This window comes from Leucoraja erinacea, chromosome 16 (genome assembly GCF_028641065.1).
Source record: "Leucoraja erinacea ecotype New England chromosome 16, Leri_hhj_1, whole genome shotgun sequence".
NCBI classification, from domain to species: Eukaryota; Metazoa; Chordata; class Chondrichthyes; order Rajiformes; family Rajidae; genus Leucoraja; species Leucoraja erinaceus.
Window position 1 is genome coordinate 2571018 of NC_073392.1, and position 17442 is coordinate 2588459.

Here is a 17442-nt window from a genome sequence, read left to right on the forward strand (position 1 = left end):
AATGACATGTTTTCCAGCAGTACAGTTATCTGCAATATTTCACCCACCCACCCGTCCGATTTGGATCTAAATCTATCCGTTAAATCTACCCTCCATCTCATGGGCAAAGTGCCATCAAGATGACAGATTTTGCTAAACTTGCCACTGTTCTTTTCCCTACATTGTTATGTATCTCCTCTTCAGAAGCAGGCTTAACTGATGGCCAATACAATCCAGCATAAGCATGGACATAAGCATTTCCATCATATTCATTAAGATGCATAATGACCCAAACCAATATACAGCATACAGAAATGCTGGAGAAACTCAGCGGGTGAGGCAGCATCTATGGAGCGAAGGAATAGGCGACGTTTCGGGTCGAGACCCAAAGGGTCTCGACCCGAAACGTCACCTATTCCTTCAGTCTGAAGAAGGGTCTCGACCCGAAACGTCACCTATTCCTTCGCTCCATAGATGCTGCCTCACCCGCTGAGTTTCTCCAGCATTTTTGTCTACCTTCGATTTTTCCAGCATCTGCAGTTCCTTCTTAAACACGTACAGAATTGAAGATCATTTCTTATGCATTTGAAAAGGCATCAACATATTAGATGATATTTCACTTTTGCAATCCCATTCATGCTGGGAGAACAGAGTCTTTAAACAATTCTGTTTGTCCCATGCCGGTCAATAAGAGACACAGAGTCCTGGAGTAACTCAGCGGGTCAGGCAGCATCTGTGGAGAACATGGATAGGTGACGTTTCACAGAGTGCTGGAGTAACTCAGCGGGTCAGGCAGCATCTGCGGAGAACATGGATAGGTGATGTTTCACAGAGTGCTGGAGTAACTCAGCGGGTCAGGCAGCATCTGTGGAAAACATGGATAGGTGACGTTTCACAGAGTGCTCGAGTAACTCCTCGGGTCAGGCAGCATCTTTGGAGAACATGGATAGGTCACGTTTCACAGAGTGCTGGAGTAACTCAGCGGGTCAGGCAGCATCTATGGAGCTAAGGAAATAGGCAACGTTTCGGGTCGAAACCCGTAAGGGTTTCGGCCCGAAACGTTGCCTATTTCCAGAAGGATTTCGGCCCGAAACGTTGCCTATTTCCTTAGCTCCATAGATGCTGCTGCACCATAACTGAGTGGGTCAGGCAGCATCTGTGGAGAACATGGATAGGTGACGTTTCACAGAGTGCTGGAGTAACTCAGCGGGTCAGGCAGCATCTGTGGAGAACATGTATAGGTGATGTTGAGTGACTCCAGCACTTTGAGTCTTTTCTTGGTAAACAAGTTCCTTGTTTCCCCATCAATAAGACATTTTTAACCATTGTGGTGAGCTGGAGAGACAGGGCTCGTCTTGCTTAGACACCATGGCACGGGGTCTGCTCGCAACGTTGTTGGGACAGGGCAGGGTCCTTGGTGGTAAAGTTCAAGAGCTAAAGTGGCAATGCGTCTGCGGTGTCACACGGCGTTATAGGGTCACAGCACCATGCACATGGCTGTCCACTTCCAGCTTACACAGTCCAGGAACTGCTGCCTTGGTTGCGAGAGCAGGTGGGTCATCTTCGCCTGTGGGAACCGAGAAAAATCACAACAAACAATTACAATTAAACCAAGCACTGAGCAAAACATCTGTAACATCCGACTTGTACATGGACTTCAAGTAGGGGGTCTTTCTTACAATTCTTATTCTTATACCTGGTCATTCTTTTTCTAATAATATAAACTAGCAAATAAAGTCATGAGAATAAGTATAAAGGGGAGGTCATTTAAGACTGAGGTGAGAAAAAACTTTTTCACTCAGAGAGTTATGAATTTGTGGAATTCCCTGCCACAGAGGGCAGTGGAGGCCAAGTCACTGGATGGATTTAAGAGAGAGTTAGATAGAGCTCTAGGGGCTAGTGGTCAAGGGATATGGGGAGAAGGCAGGCACGGGATACTGATTGGGGATGATCAGCCATGATCACAATGAATGGCGGTGCTGGCTCGAAGGGCCGAATGGCCTCCTCCTGCATCTATTTTCTATGTTTCTATGCTTCCATGAGGGGAATAGATAATAGATACAGGAGTAGACCATTCGGCCCTTCGAGCCAGCACCACCATTCAATGTGATCATGGCTGATTATCCCCAATCAGTACCCCGTTCCTGGCTTCTCCCCATATCCCCTGACTCCGCTATTTTTAAGAGCCCTATCTAGATGTCTCTTGAAAGTATCCAGAGAACCGGCCTCCACCGCCCTCTGAGGCAGATAATTCCACACTCACCACTCTCTGTGTGAAAAAGTGTTTCCTCATCTCTGTTCTAAATGGTTCACCCCTTATTCTAAAACTGTGGCCCCTGATTCTGGACTCCCCCAACATCGGGAACTTGTTTCCTGCCTCTAGCGTGTCCAAACCCTTAATAATCTTATATGTTTCAATAAGATATCCTCTCATCCTTCTAAACTCCAGAGTGTACAAGCCCAGCCGCTCCATTCTCTCAGCATATGACAGTCCCACAATCCCGGGAATTAACCTTGTAAACCTACGCTGCACTCCCTCAATAGCAAGAATGTCCTTCCTCAAATTAGGGGATCAAAACTTCACACAATACTCCAGGTGTGGTCTCACTAGGGCTCTGTACAACTGTAGAAGGACCTCTTTGCTCCTGTACTCAACTCCTCTTGATATGAAGGCCAACTTTCTTCACTGCCTGCTGTACCTGCATGCTTACTTTCATTAACTGATGATGTAAAGATCAGTTCTGAGATTAATACAAATCGCATTCATTCACACATTTTCAAATTGGAACATGAAAGACTGATGGAAGCTTTCAATCAGTTATGATACAAAGCATGGGTGAATCTGTGGAATTCTCTGCCACAGAAGGCAGTGGAGGCCAATTCCCTGGATCTTTTCAAGAGAGAGTTAGATTTAGCTCTTGGGGCTAACGGAATCAAGGGATATGGGGAGAAAGCAGGAACTGGGGTACTAATTCTGGATGATCAGCCGTGATCATATTGAAAGGTAGTGCTGTCTCGAAGGGCCGAATGGCCTACTCTGCATCTATTTTTCTGAAGAAAGGTCTCGACCCGAAACGCCTTCTCTCCAGAGATGCCGCCTGTCCCGTTGAGTTACTCCAGATTTTTGCGTCTAACTTCAGTTTAAACTTCCTTCTTGAACTTATTTTTCTATGTTTCTAATAATTCAAGGTGTTTTTTTATTAAAAAAGGTCTTTCTCTCACTTTATACGGGACAAGGGCAGATGTTTCTTAACGTTGATCTTCCGGGACCAGGCAGCGAATGTCTTTCATGGCCAATGGGTCAATGGCCACGTTTGGTGCAGGTGCGCCCTCTCAAGGCTGCGTGAGGTTGCTGCACGTCGGGCAGGGGTGGACCTTGGGCAGCCTATGCCTTATAAACATCATACGTGATTAAGAAGGAACTGCAGATGCTGGAAAATCAAAGGTAGACAAAAGTGCTGGAGAAACTCAGCGGGTGCGGCAGCATTTATGGAGCGAAGGAAATAGGCAACGTTTCGGGGCCGAATCCCTTGGGAAATAGGCAACGTTTCGGGCCGAAACCCTCGGGTTTCGGCCCGAAACGTTGCCTATTTCCCTCGCTCCATAGATGCTGCCTCACCCGCTGAGTTTCTCCAGCACTTTTGTCTAACTTCATAGGTCTGAAGAAGGGTCTCGACCCGAAACGTCACCCATTCCTTCACCCCAGAGATGCTGCCTGTCCCGCTGAGTTGCTCCAGCAGTTTGTGTCTATCCGTAAGTGATAGGAGGAGCAGAATTAGGCCGTTTGGCCCATCAAGTCTACTCGGGCTGGTCTATCTCTCCCTCTCAACCCCCATTCTCCTGCCTTCTCCCCCATAATCCCTGACACCCCACTGCCCATCCACACTCAGCTGCTCAGGGTAGAGGTGTATCTGTTACACAACTTGGAGATCGTCAATGAGGTGGGACACATCAAACCTGACAGTGCTGGAGCAAGGCTGTATCTCTGGGGAAAAAGATGGGTGACATTTCAGGTCGGGACCCTTCTTCAGACTGATAGTAAGGGGGGGGGTGTAGAGGTGAGTGCGAAAGGACTGTAGATTAGTTTCGTGATACAGCATGGAAGCAGGCCATTCGGCCCATCCAGTCCACATCGATTGCCCATCACACTAGTTCTATGTTATCACACAGAGAGTTGTGAGTCTGTGGAATTCTCTGCCTCAGAGGGCGGTGGAGGCCGGTTCTCTGGATACTGGTGTACCATGACACCCAGGTCTCGCTGCATCTCCCCCTTTCCCAATCGGCCACCATATTATATAAATGGTGGCCGATTGGGAAAAGGGGAGATGCAGCGAGACCTGGGTGTCATGGTACACCAGTCATTGAAAGTAGGCATGCAGGTGCAGCAGGCAGTAAAGAAAGCGAATGGTATGTTAGCATTCATTGCAAAAGGATTTGAGTATAGGAGCAGGGAGGTTCTACTGCAGTTGTACAGGGTCTTGGTGAGACCACACCTGGAGTATTGCGTACAGTTTTGGTCTCCAAATCTGAGGAAGGACATTATTGCCATAGAGGGAGTGCAGAGACGGTTCACCAGACTGATTCCTGGGATGTCAGGACTGTCTTATGAAAGAAAGTGGATAGACTTGGTTTATACTCTCTAGAATTTAGAAGATTGAGAGGGGATCTTATAGAAACTTACAAAATTCTTAAGGGGTTGGACAGGCTAGATGCAGGAAGATTGTTCCCGATGTGGGGAAGTCCAGGACAAGGGGTCACAGCTTAATCTCTAAGGGGAAATCCTTTAAAACCGAGATGAGAAGAACTTTTTTCACACAGAGAGTGGTGAATCTCTGGAACTCTCTGCCACAGAGGGTAGTTGAGGCCAGTTCATTGGCTATATTTAAGAGGGAGTTAGATGTGGCCCTTGTGGCTAAGGGGATCAGGGGGTATGGAGAGAAGGCAGGAACGGGATACTGAGTTGGATGATCAGCCATGATCATATTGAATGGCGGTGCAGGCTCGAAGGGCCGAATGGCCTACTCCTGCACCTAATTTCTATGTTTCTATGTTTCTATGATACTTTCTCTTGAGCTAGGTAGGACTCTTAAAGTCAGGGGATACGGGAAGAAGGAGTTTGTACGTTCTCCCTGAGACCTGTGGAATTCTCTGCCTCAGAGGGCGGTGGAGGCCGGTTCTCTGGATACTTTCAAGAGAGAGCTAGATAGGGCTCGTGAAGATAGCGGAGTCAGGGGGATATGGGGAGAAGGCAGGAACGGGGTACTGATTGGGGATGATCAGCCATGATCACATTGAATGGCGGTGCTGGCTCGAAGGGCCGAATGGCCTACTCCTGCACCTATTGTCTATTGTCTAAACCAATATCTCATTCACTCCCTGTTCACCAGGGGCAATGTACAGAGACTCATTTAACCCATTGAGTGGGTATCTAAAACAATTTAGATATATGAGACTCGATATGAAATACATTTTTAACCCAACACACATGCACATTGGGACAAAGAAGGGAAGGAAGAACAAGACTCTGAAGGATGTAGGGAGGAACAGCAGATGCTGGTTTAAACCGAAGATAGACACAAAGTGCTGGAGTAACTCAGCAGGTCAGGCAGCATCTCTGGAGAGAAGGAGCGGGTGACGTTTCGGGTCGAGACCCTTCAGTCTGAAGAAAGATCTCGACCCAAAATGTCGCCTATCCATGCTCTCCAGAGTTGCAGCCTGACCCACCGAGTACAGAAGTTCATTAGTGATAGGAGCAGAATTAGGCCATTCGGCCCATTAAGTCTACTCTGCCATTCAATCACGGCTGATCTATCTCTCATTCTCCTGCCCTCTCCCCATAACCTCGGACACCCGTACTAATCAAGGATCTATCTATCTCTGCCTTCAAAAATATCCACTGACTTGGCCTCCACAACCTGTGTCTGTGGCAAAGAATTCCACAGATTCACCACCCTCTGACTGAAGAGTTTCCCCGGTATTTTGTGTCTATCTTCAGTACGTTGGGACACGTGGATATAGACACAGCCATGCTCGATCTCTGCGAGATATCATACCTAGGCCGGAGGATGTGGAGACACTATCTGCCATGGAGCCAGTGTCGGCCTGGTCTGAGGACAAGCCTTCCATTAGAGGCAGCGAGAGCTCTGACGAGGGGATTGAGGAGTCATATATCCCGGAGTCCCTGGGCATCTCAGGCAGGGTGACCACGGCCAGCGTGTGCGGGGCGGGTCTCAGCAGGGCACGCGCTTCCCGAGGGTCAGAGTCGTCCCCGTCCTCCCTGACGTCCAAGTGCTGGATGATGGAATAGGAGACAGAGTTGGTGGGGGTGATGTCTGCCCTGGTCTTCAAGTGGAAGTCCTGGTGGGTCAGCTGCTGTTTGAAGACCACCTCGTTGAGAACAAGGCCCGAGTCGGTCCTGGGCCTCGCCTGCCGTGGAGGGAGGGGGAGGGGAAGCAGGCCGGGCATCAGCAGCTGCTTCTCAAACCAGTTGGGCTCCAGCTCAATCAGCTGCTTCATGTTGGAGATGGCCATGTAGAGCGAGCGGCCAGACCGTGTGTGGAAGTAATTGCTCTTGCGGAGGTTGGCTTGCTCCGTGTCCGTGTCAGCGTCCGTGTCGGAGTCGGGCTGGCGGACGTCCCGGGCATGCAGGTGGCAGTGGAGCTGGGGGAAGTGGTCCATCAGCTTGTACTTGCAGGCCAGGTCTAGCGCCCCGGGGATGTCCCCCTCGCACGAGTAGTCGAAGTAGACGGCGATGAACCTGGAGGGGTTGCCCGCCTGTAGTCGTGCCTGTCGCAGACGCTCGGCAACCATGGACACGGCCAGCAGGAAGAGCTCGCCCTCACGGCAGCGGCCTCTGTGTTTGTGCTGCTTCTTCTCCACAAAGAACTTCATCCCCTTGGAACAGATCACAATGACGTAATGAGACTCCATGATCTGCCGACTTAGCCAGGCCGTTTGGCCTTCCTTGCAGATCTCCAGCTGCTCCCATAAGTCCAAAGCAACCTATTCAAAAGCAAACACATCCGTAACAAACGTTATAATGCAGTCACGTTCAAAACTTAGAGTGATCAGCCATGATGACATTGAATGGCAGTGCTGGCTCAATAGACTCGGTGGGCCGAAGGGCCTGTTTCCGCGCTAAATTCCGCGATTGTTCCCGATGTTGGGGAAGTCCAGGACAAGGGGTCACAGCTTAAGGATAAGGGGGAAATCCTTTAAAACCGAGATGAGGAGAACTTTTTTCACACAGAGATTGGTGAATCTCTGGAACTCTCTGCCACAGAGGGTAGTTGAGGCCAGTTCATTGGCTATATTTAAGAGGGAGTTAGATGGGGCCCTTGTGGCTAAGGGGATCAGGGGGTATGGAGAGAAGGCAGGTACGGGATACTGAGTTGGATGATCAGCCATGATCATATTGAATGGCGGTGCAGGCTCGAAGGGCCGAATGGCCTACTCCTGCACCTAATTTCTATGTTTCTATGTTTCTATGTTAAACTAAACAAAACTAAGATAGGCACAAAAAGCTGGAGTAACTCAGCGGGACAGGCAGCATCTCTGGAGAGAAGGAATGCGTGATGTTTCGGGTCAGGTCCGAAGAAGGGTCTCAACCCCAAAAAAGTCACCCATTCCTTCTCTCCAGAGATGCTGCCTGTCCCGCTGAGTTACTCCAGTTTTATACACAATAGACAATAGACACCAGGTGCAGGAGTAGGCCATTCGGCCCTTCGAGCCAGCACCGCCATTCAATGTGATCATGGCTGATCATCCACACTCAGTACCCCGTTCCTGCCTTCTCCCCATATCCCCTGACTCCGCTATCTTTAAGAGCCCTATCCAACTCTCTCTTGAAAGCATCCAGAGAACCAGCCTCCACCGCCCTCTGAGGCAGAGAATTGAAAGATACAGCATTGAAGCAGGCCCTTCGGCCCACCTTCCCACCAGTTCTATGCTACCCCACTTTCACATCCACCGTCCGATTCACCTCTACCCCATTGCGGGACATTGGACTTTGTCTGTGGAACTGATGCTCTACAATGCTGAGAACTATATCCTGCACTCTGTATCTTCCCCTTTACTCCACCTATTGGGATTGAGTTTGTCTTGATTGTATTTGTGTAGAGTATTATCTGGTCTGTCAGGACAGCGTGTAGAACCAAACTGTTCACTGTACATGAGACAATAAACTCAACTCAACTCAGCGAAGGAGACAGCACAGGCAGCCTGGAGAATAGGGGCGGTGAGAAAATATTCTGCCTCGGTGTGAAGTCACCCTGGATATTAAGGATAAAAACTAGATGTTTGGGTGAAAAGGCACAAAGACGTCTTCACCAAACACTGGCATGTGTACAGCAGATGGCAGCATTCAGAAAACTGCACATCCCACACACTTCACTGTGAAAGATCAACGCTTAAGAGAAGTTAGATTCACCACTGTGAGGGTGGAGGTTTCGGCTTTGATACAGGAATCAGTGCTGCCTCCAGTCCTGACGTAAGAATGTGGCAAAGTGTCCATTCCATAGACGACAGGCTTGGTATAAATGTCAAATTGTCCTTGCTGTGTTGGCGGGTGGACTTGGTGGGCCGAGGGCCTGTTTCCGCAACGTATCACTAAACTAAACTGAACTCTTATGGAGTTTAAGAGGGAACTGCAGATGCTGGAGAATCGAAGGTTACACAAAAAAGCTGGAGAAACTCAGCGGGTGCAGCAGCATCTATGGAGCGAAGGAAATAGGCAACGTTTCGGGCCGAAACCCTTGGGTTTCGGCCTGAAACGTTACCTATTTCCCAAGGGATTCGGCCCCGAAACATTGCCTATTTCCCAAGGGATTCGACCCCGAATCGTTGCCTATTTCCCAAGGGTTTCGGCCCCGAAACGTTCCCTATTTCCTTCGCTCCATAGATGCTGCTGCACCCGCTGAGTTTCTCCAGCTTTTTTGTGTAACCTGAACTCTTATGGAGCCGGCCTCCAGCTCTTAGTCAAGTCAAGTCAAGTCACTTTTATCTCTATAGCACATTTAAAAAACAACTCTCGTTGGCCAAAGTGCTTTACATTGGTGGAGGGACTAACATTACACAACAGCGGTTCATAGATTAAGTACATACATCAGTACATACATGTAGCCCTCCCTCAGGGGACGTCAGGAAAGGCTTGGGAGTAAAGATGAGTTTTAAGTCTCGGCTTAAAGGAGTCGATGGAGGGGGCAGTTTGTTCTGATGGGAAGGGGGATGCTGCTGTTCCACAGTCTAGGAGCTGCAACCGCAAAGGCTCGGTCGATCGTCCCTGAGTTTATGCCTAGATGTTGAGCAACCCCAAGTCAGCCGATCTGAGGGACCTGGAGGTGGTGTGGTGGGTGAACAGACTTTTGATGTAGGTGGGGGCAAACCCGTTGAGGGCTTTGTAGACATAAAGCCCCCCCCCCCCTGCCTTGTACTTTGTCTGAAGAAGGGTCCCGACCTGAAACGCCACAATCACACTACACCAGCGCCTCCTCAAGCAGGCTGCTCACCAGTAAAACTATCGCCCTAGGCTACAGGATTACACTGCCAGGTAGCCAGCCGGCTCACAGATGCTACAAACCTACAATTAAACCTGGAGGTGGGCAGGCCCAGCACCAGAGTGAATATAAATCAAACAAAACCACAAGGAGGGGAGGGGAAATGGTTCATCGGTCTGCCAGGGATTTGTGGTTCCCCGGTTTACTTGTGAGCAAAATCAGCAGCTGGACAGAACGTGTTGAAACGATGACATTTCTGTACTTGTGAAAACAAGGTTCAAAAACTAAACTCTAACTAGTTGGGGTTGGTTTAACAGATTGAAATATTAATAAACTGACTCTATGTGTGCAATTCCCCTTGAAGCGAGCTTCATATATGCACCTTAAATTGAGTTTATTGTCCTGTGTACTGAGTTACAGTGAAAAGCTTTTGATGCGCGCTAACCAGTCAGGGGAAAGACAACACATGATTACAGTCGAGCCGTTTACAGTGTATAGATACGTGATATGGGAGTAATGCAGAGAATAAGGGAAGAATTAAGGGCATATTCATCCAGGCCTTTACATAGACATAGACATAGAAAATAGGTGCAGGAGGAGGCCATTTGGCCCTTCGAGCCAGCACCGCCATTCATTGTGATCATGGCTGATCGTCCCCTATCAATAACCCGTGCCTGCCTTCTCCCCATATCCCTTGACTCCAATAGCCCCTAGAGCTCTATCTAACTCTCTCTTAAACCCATCCAGTGACTTGGCCTCCACTGCCCTCTGCGGCAGGGAATTCCACAAATTCACAACTCTCTGGGTGAAAAAGTTTTTTCTCACCTCAGACTTAAATGGCCTCCCCTTTATTCTAAGACTGTGACCCCTGGTTCTGGACTCGCCCAACATTGGGAACAGTTTTCCTGCATCTAGCTTGTCCAGTCCTTTTATATGTTTCTATAAGATCCCCCTCATCCTTCTGAACTCCAGTGAATACAAGCCTAGTCTTTTCAATCCTTCCTCATATGACAGTCCCGCCATCCCAGGGATCAATCTGGTGAACCTACGCTGCACTGCCTCAATCACAAGGATGTTCTACCTCAAATTAGGAGACCAAAACTGTACAGATGTGGTCTCACCAGAGCCCTATACAACTGCAGAAGAACCTCTTTACTCCTATACTGAAATAGTCGGATCGAATGCGGGTCTCTGGCGCTGTGAGGCAGCAACTCTATCGCACGCCACTGAAATGTTTTGAAGACAGGAAGGTTACCTCACAGCCACAGAAGTCCTGCAGGAAGGCAGCAAAGCACTGGACCACAGCCAGGTGTTTCTGACAGTCTTTGCTGGAGTAACAAATGAAAACCTTTGCTCTGGTCCGCGGGGAGGGCGATGATTCGGAATTCTCCTCGTCCAGTTCTGAATACACCGGGTCTAGGGACAGAACAACATAACATTACTCCCCGAGCAGCTCAAAGAGAAGACAACAACACAATCTGCAACAGACGGCTGTGGAGACCAAGGCAGTGGCTATTGTAAAGACTGGCAGAGATAGATAGATTCTTGATTAATCAATCTATATTATTGTCATCTTGCAAAGCAACAGTTGTACCGTGCAAAATGGGAAGAGGTTTCCCAGGGAATATCGGAGCATCGCACATAAAACTGAAACATTTCACACATACACAAATACAATCCAGTTCCTGATAAAAACAATACGAATAGTTAAAAAGTGCAGGTCAAAAACCAGCAACATTAAAACACAAGTAAAACCAGTCATCAATTGTCCAGGGCAGCTGATTTAAGTGGCCAGTGCCAGAGTTGTTATTAAATTGTCAGTGTGCAAAACCAGCAATCAATCAATCAGATACTTTATTGTCATTCGAAAATACACCAACAAATGCAAGTCTGAATGAAATTCCGTTGCATCTGGCTCACCGTGCAACACAAAATGACACAAGGATAAAATAGATAAAAAGATAAAATAGATAATAGTGGCGGCACATTATATGGAATTCAAGAGTCTGATGGCTCGGGCTGTTGAAGAAGCTGTTGCAAAGCCTGGCCGTTCTGCTCCTTATACTGCGATACCTTCTGCCCGAGGGCAGCAGAGTGAACAGTCCATGATAGAGATGTGTGGGGTCGGTTATAATACTGTTGGCCTTGGACAAGAAACGTTTGCACGCAATGTCCCGGATTGAAGGAAGAGCAGTCCCGATGATTTTGACGGGAGTCAGAGGTTATGGGGAGAAGGCAGGAGAATGGGGTTAGGAGGGAGAGATAGATCAGCCATGATTGAATGGTGGAGTAGACTTGATGGGCCGAATGGTCTAATTAAACATAGACAATAGGTGCAGGAGGAGGACATTCGGCCCTTCGAGCCAGCACCGCCATTCATTGTGATCATGGCTGATCGTCCCCAATCAATAACCCGTGCCTGCCTTCTCCCCATATCCCTTGACTCCACTAGCCCCTAGAGCTCTATCTAACTCTTTCTTAAACCCATCCAGTGACTTGGCCTCCACTGCCCTCTGTGGCAGGGAATTCCACAAATTCACAACTCTCTGGGTGAAAAAGTTTTTTCTCACCTCAGACTTAAATGACCTCCCCTTTATTCTAAGACTGTGGCCCCTGGTTCTGGACTCGCCCAACATTGGGAACATTTTTCCTGCATCTAGCTTGTCCAGACCTTTTATAAATGTATGTGTTTACAACTACAATCCCTTGTGACCTTACGATCGCTCCGCACTCTTGAAGGGCCAGTCCCACTTTCACAACCTTTTTTACTCGTGGACATTTTTCATCAGGCTAGAAAAACGTCCCGACCTGCTTGATGCCACGAGTACCTACGACTAACATCACGACCTGCTATGACCTCATGACGACCACGCTGCGAGTATGAGTCAAGGGCAAACTCGGCAGAGGTGGTGAATTAAGTCCTGAAAGTGGGACTGGCCCATAAATCTCTATGCCCTCAGCAACATTTCTTTCTTTACTCTCAGACTATCCTTGGACTTTGCTGGCTTTACCTTGCACTAAACGTTATTCCCTTACCATGTATCTGTACGCTGTAAGTGGATTGATTCCAACAATTGGTTTGCACGCAACAAAAGCTTTTCACTGCGCGTGCCAACTGAACCAAACCAAACCTTTCTTAATGAGTAGGAAGGAACTGTAGATGCTGGTTTAAACTGAAGATAGACGCAAAATGCTGGAGTAACTCAGCGGGACAGGCAGCATCTCTGGTGGGAAGGAATTGGTAACGTTTCGGGTCGAGACCCTTCTTAAGACGTTTCTTACTTTGCTGTTTCTTGCAGCAGACAATGGTGAAGAGGGTGATGATTGCAGATACCACCACCAGGGGAACAGTGATGGCCATCGCCCGGAGAGGTCCAGCCCAGGGGAACAGCACTGTGGTGGAAGAGGAGGAGACGTTAGTTTATCAGAAGCTGTAGCATTGTTGCTAAATTCAATATTCACTCATCACTATCACAATGATACTTTATTAGCCAAGTATGTTTTGCAACATACGAGGAATTTCAGTGGTCAAGTCAGTCATACCAATAAAAAGCAACGGAACGCACACTAAACACATTTTAACATAAACATCCACCACAGTGACTCCTCCACATTCTTCACTGTGATGGAAGGCGAAAAGAAGTTCAATCTCTTCCCTTCTTTGACCTCCCGCGGTCGGGGGCCTTGAACCATCCGTTGACGGGACGATCTTGACCTGTAGCCAGCGGCATTCGGGCCCTCCGCAACAGGGCAATCAGCTCCTGGATCTGGGGGAGGTCAGCTTCCCCGACCGGGCGATCGAACCCCGGGTCGGGGCTGGTCGAACCAAAGTCAAAGTCAATTTTATTGGCCACATACACCCGAAGGTGCAGTGAAATGAATTTGCCAGCAGCGATACACTTAAAAATAACACACAATAAGATTTAACACAAACGTCTTCACTGTGGTGGAAGGCAACTTAGTTCAGCCAGTCCTCCGCATTGTTCAGCCACTGGTCGTTGGAGCTCCCGACTCGGCCTCTCCCGAGACTGCGAGCTCGCGCTGGTAAAGTCCGCAGGCCGTGGTTGGAGCGATCCTAGGCAAGGGATCGGCCCCGATGTAAGTCCACGCCCCGCGGTGGGGCTCAGAGTCCTCCAGTTCGAGGAGGCCTCCAGCTCCATCGATGGTAGGCCGCAGAGCAACCGGAGATACGACCCGGAAAACAATCGCATCTCCGGCAAGGTAAGAAACTAAAAAGTAGTTTCCCCCTCCCCCCTCACAAACCGGAGAACTTTAACACACACTAAACATTAAAAAAAGATGATAAAACAGACAGACTGTTGGCGGGGCTGCTAATCGTGCAGTATGGTGTTCAGGATGATTGGCACATCAGGGTAAATGTTGAAATGGTACCTTTACAATACAGCTCACCCCCTCCATGACACATTGGTCAACCTGAGGAGAACCTTCAGCAACAGACGAGGTCCACCAAGATGCAGCACAGAACGCCACAGGAGATCCTTCCTCCCTGTGGCTATCAAACTGTACAACTCCTCTCCCTTCTGTCGTGGGGTAGACTGACTCCCCTCCCTCCTAACCCCATTCTCCAGCCTTCTACCCGTAACCTCTAACACCCGTACTAATCAAGAATCTATCTATTTCTGCCATAAAAATATCCACTTACTTGGCCTCTACAGCCGTCTGCGGCAAAGAATTCCACAGATTCACCACCCTCTGACTGAAGAAATTCCTCCTCACCTCCTTCCTAAAAGAACATCCTTTCATTCTGAGACTGTGGCCTCTAGTCCTAGACTCTCCCACACTAACCATATAACAATTACAGCACGGAAACAGGCCATCTCCACCCTTCTAGTCCGTGCCGAACACGTATTCTCCCCTAGTCCCATATACCTGCGCTCAGACCATAACCCTCCATTCCCTTCCCATCCATATAACTATCCAATTTATTTTTAAATGATAAAATCGAACCTGCCTCCACCACTTCCACTGGAAGCTCATTCCACACAGCCACCACTACCTGAGTAAACAAGTTCCCCCTCATATAACCCCTAAACTTCTGTCCCTTAATTCTCAAGTCATGTCCCCTTGTTTGAATCTTCCCTACTCTCAGTGGGAAAAGCTTAGTCACGTCAACTCTGTCTATCCCTCTCATCATTTTAAAGACCACTATCAAGTCCCCCCTTAACCTTCTGCGCTCCAAAGAATAAAGCCTAGTGGAAACATCCTCTCCACATCCACTCTATCCTAGCCTTTCACTATTCTTTCCCAACCTAACTTCTTTGGGCAAATTAGTCCCTTGTGCCTCTAAGTTACTAGTCAACAACCCGCGGCAGGGATTATGGGAGATTGACCAAGGAGGTGGGTGAATTCTTACCGCGATGTCACCTGGAGACTGACCTTACCTGGCCTGATAGTGAAGTTGACCTGTTTTCCAGTGGCATTACTGGAGTCCGTCACCTGCGGAAAAAGCACCATGTGATTCCAGATTACACCGATTACAAATCTTCATACATTAAAGTTAATATTGAAAGTTAATATTAGTTTAGTCCCATCAAGGAGTTACATCTCCAGGAAATCCAAACCCCTTCATTATTGGTTGATTCACCTACAAAACCGCAGGTCCTTGGGATGTGGGAGGAAACCGGAGCACCCGGAGGAAACCCACGCAAGAACATGCAAACTCCACTAAGACAGCACCCGAGGTCAGGATGGAACCGGGGTTTCTGGAGGCGTGAGGTAGCAGCTCTACCCGCTGCGCCACTGTGCCGCCCTTACATAATTACAAGTAGAGAGGAGAGGGTCCAGAGAATGATTCCAGGAACGAGTGGGTTAACCTATGGTGGGCGTTTGTTGGCACTGGGCCTGTAACTCGCTGGGGTTTAGAAGAATGAGGGGGGGGGGGACCTCATTGAAACACACAGAATAGTGAAAGGCCCGGATAGAGTGGATGTGGAGAGGATGTTTCCACTAGTGGGAGAGTCTAGGACTAGAGGTCACAGCCTCAGAATTAAAGGGCGTTCTTTTAGAAAGGAGATGAGGAGGAATTTCTTTAGTTAGAGGGTGGTGAATCTGTGGAATTCTTTGCCACAGAAAGTTGTGGAGGCCACAAGTCAGTGGATATTTTTAAGGCGGAGATAGATAGATTAGTATGGGTGTCAGAGGTTATGGGGAGAAGGCAGGTGAATGGGGTTAGGAGGGAGAGATAGATCAGCCAGTGGAGTAGACTCGATGGGCCGAATGGCCTAATTCTGCTCCTATTCCTTGTGACCTTCTGGGAGAAGGTGGTTGGTGAGCGGAGTCGCAGGGAATGTCGTGCGACACAGCTACTAAGACGTGGGAAGATAATATAGTTACTAATAATCCCCACCCACAGCTGTGACTTGCGTGCAAACAGATGCGAGGCGACTGCACTGGGCGGCTAACACAGGAATCAAAGTCTCATTTACAGCAGTGAAACCCGAACCAAACGCCTTTCACCAGGAGGAATTTTACACACAACAGAAAATGGATTTAACAGAAAGGCATTTAACCCAGGCAGCTCAGGCGTGAAACCATTAAAGCCATCACTCCCCCGTCCCAGAACTAGCCAGCTTCCTCCGCCCATTCACAGAGTTACGTCAGCAATCTCCCCCCCCCTCCCCCCCCCACTGTGGAAGGGTTTACGCTCAGAATCAAGATGAATTAAGGGTTTGGACACGCTAGAGTTTAGAAGGAAAGATGTTCATTGAAACCGATTATTTGGGGGACGCTAGTCCAGAACCATGTTGGGGGAGTCCAGAACCAGGGGCCACAGTTTAAGAATAAGGGGCAAGCCATTTAGAACGGAGACGAGGAAACACTTTTTCACACAGAGAGTTGTGAGTCTGTGGAATTCTCTGCCTCAGAGGGCGGTGGAGGCCGGTTCTCTGGATGCTTTCAAGAGAGAGCTAGATAGGGCTGATAAAGATAGTGGAGTCAGGGGATATGAGGAGAAAGCAGGAACGGGGGGGGTACTGATTGGGGATGATCAGCCATGATCACATTGAATGGCGTGCTGTCTCACCAAGACCCTGTACAACTGCAGTAGAACCTCCCTGCTCCTATACTAAAATCCTTTTGCCATGAATGCTAACATACCATTCACTTTCTTCACTGCCTGCTGCACCTGCATGCCTACTTTCAATGACTGGTGTATCATGACACCCAGGTCTCGTTGCATCTCCCCCTTTCCTAATCAGCCACCATTCAGATAATAGTCTACTTTCCTGTTTTTGCCACCAAAGTGGATAACCTCACATTTATCCACATTATACTGCATCTGCCAACATTTGCCCACTCACCAGCCTATCCAAGTCACCTTGCAGCCTCCTAGCATCCTCCTCACAGCTAACACTGCCCCCCAGCTTCGTATCTTCCTCACGAATATTGTTTCCTTTACCCTGTGTTCATGCACTGGGTGGTTTAAAAGATAAATGCACAAAGACTTTTACCCAGAGCAGGGAATCACCAGCCAGGGGACTCAGGTGCAAGGTGAGGGGGAGAATATTGAATACTTTCTTTCGACAAAATATATATCTTTTTTTCTTTCTACAAAGGGTGGTGGGTGTATGGAACGAGCTGCTGGAGGTACTGTCACAACATTTAAATGACATTTAGACGGGTATATGGATAGGGCAGGTTTAGAGGGATGTGGGCAAAACGCAGGCGTGTGGATGAGATAGGTTGGTCGGTGTGGGCGGTTGGGCTGAAGGGCCTGTTTCGGCGTTGTATATGAGCCAAAATGAAATTTCACATTGGGGGGAGAGGGGAGAGGGGAGAGGGGAGGGGGAGAGGGAGGGGAGGGGAGGGGAGGGGAGGGGGGGGGAGAGGAGGGGAGGGGAGGAGAGGAGGGGAGAGGAGAGGGAGTCCACGGGCTGGGGGAGCGGAGAGAGGAGAGGAGAGGAGAGGAGAGGAGAGGAGAGGAGAGGAGAGGGGAGGAGATGGGAGGAGA

The 17442-nt window shown here is 48.7% G+C and overlaps 1 protein-coding gene across 1 annotated transcript in view; it reads right to left on the reverse strand.

Annotated features, from left to right (window-relative positions):
• Nucleotides 1-1304: 1304 nt before the first annotated feature.
• il17rd (interleukin 17 receptor D) overlaps nucleotides 1305-17442 on the reverse strand; it is a 48781-nt gene continuing 32643 nt past the window's right edge. Inside the window, exons 7-11 of the mRNA XM_055647528.1 lie at nucleotides 14876-14930; nucleotides 12756-12866; nucleotides 10729-10889; nucleotides 6033-6981; nucleotides 1305-1546 (exon numbers count right to left, since the gene is read on the reverse strand). Coding sequence (XP_055503503.1) covers nucleotides 1449-1546; nucleotides 6033-6981; nucleotides 10729-10889; nucleotides 12756-12866; nucleotides 14876-14930 — 1374 coding nt within the window. The 3' untranslated portion in view covers nucleotides 1305-1448. The remainder of the gene's footprint in view (nucleotides 1547-6032; nucleotides 6982-10728; nucleotides 10890-12755; nucleotides 12867-14875; nucleotides 14931-17442) is intronic.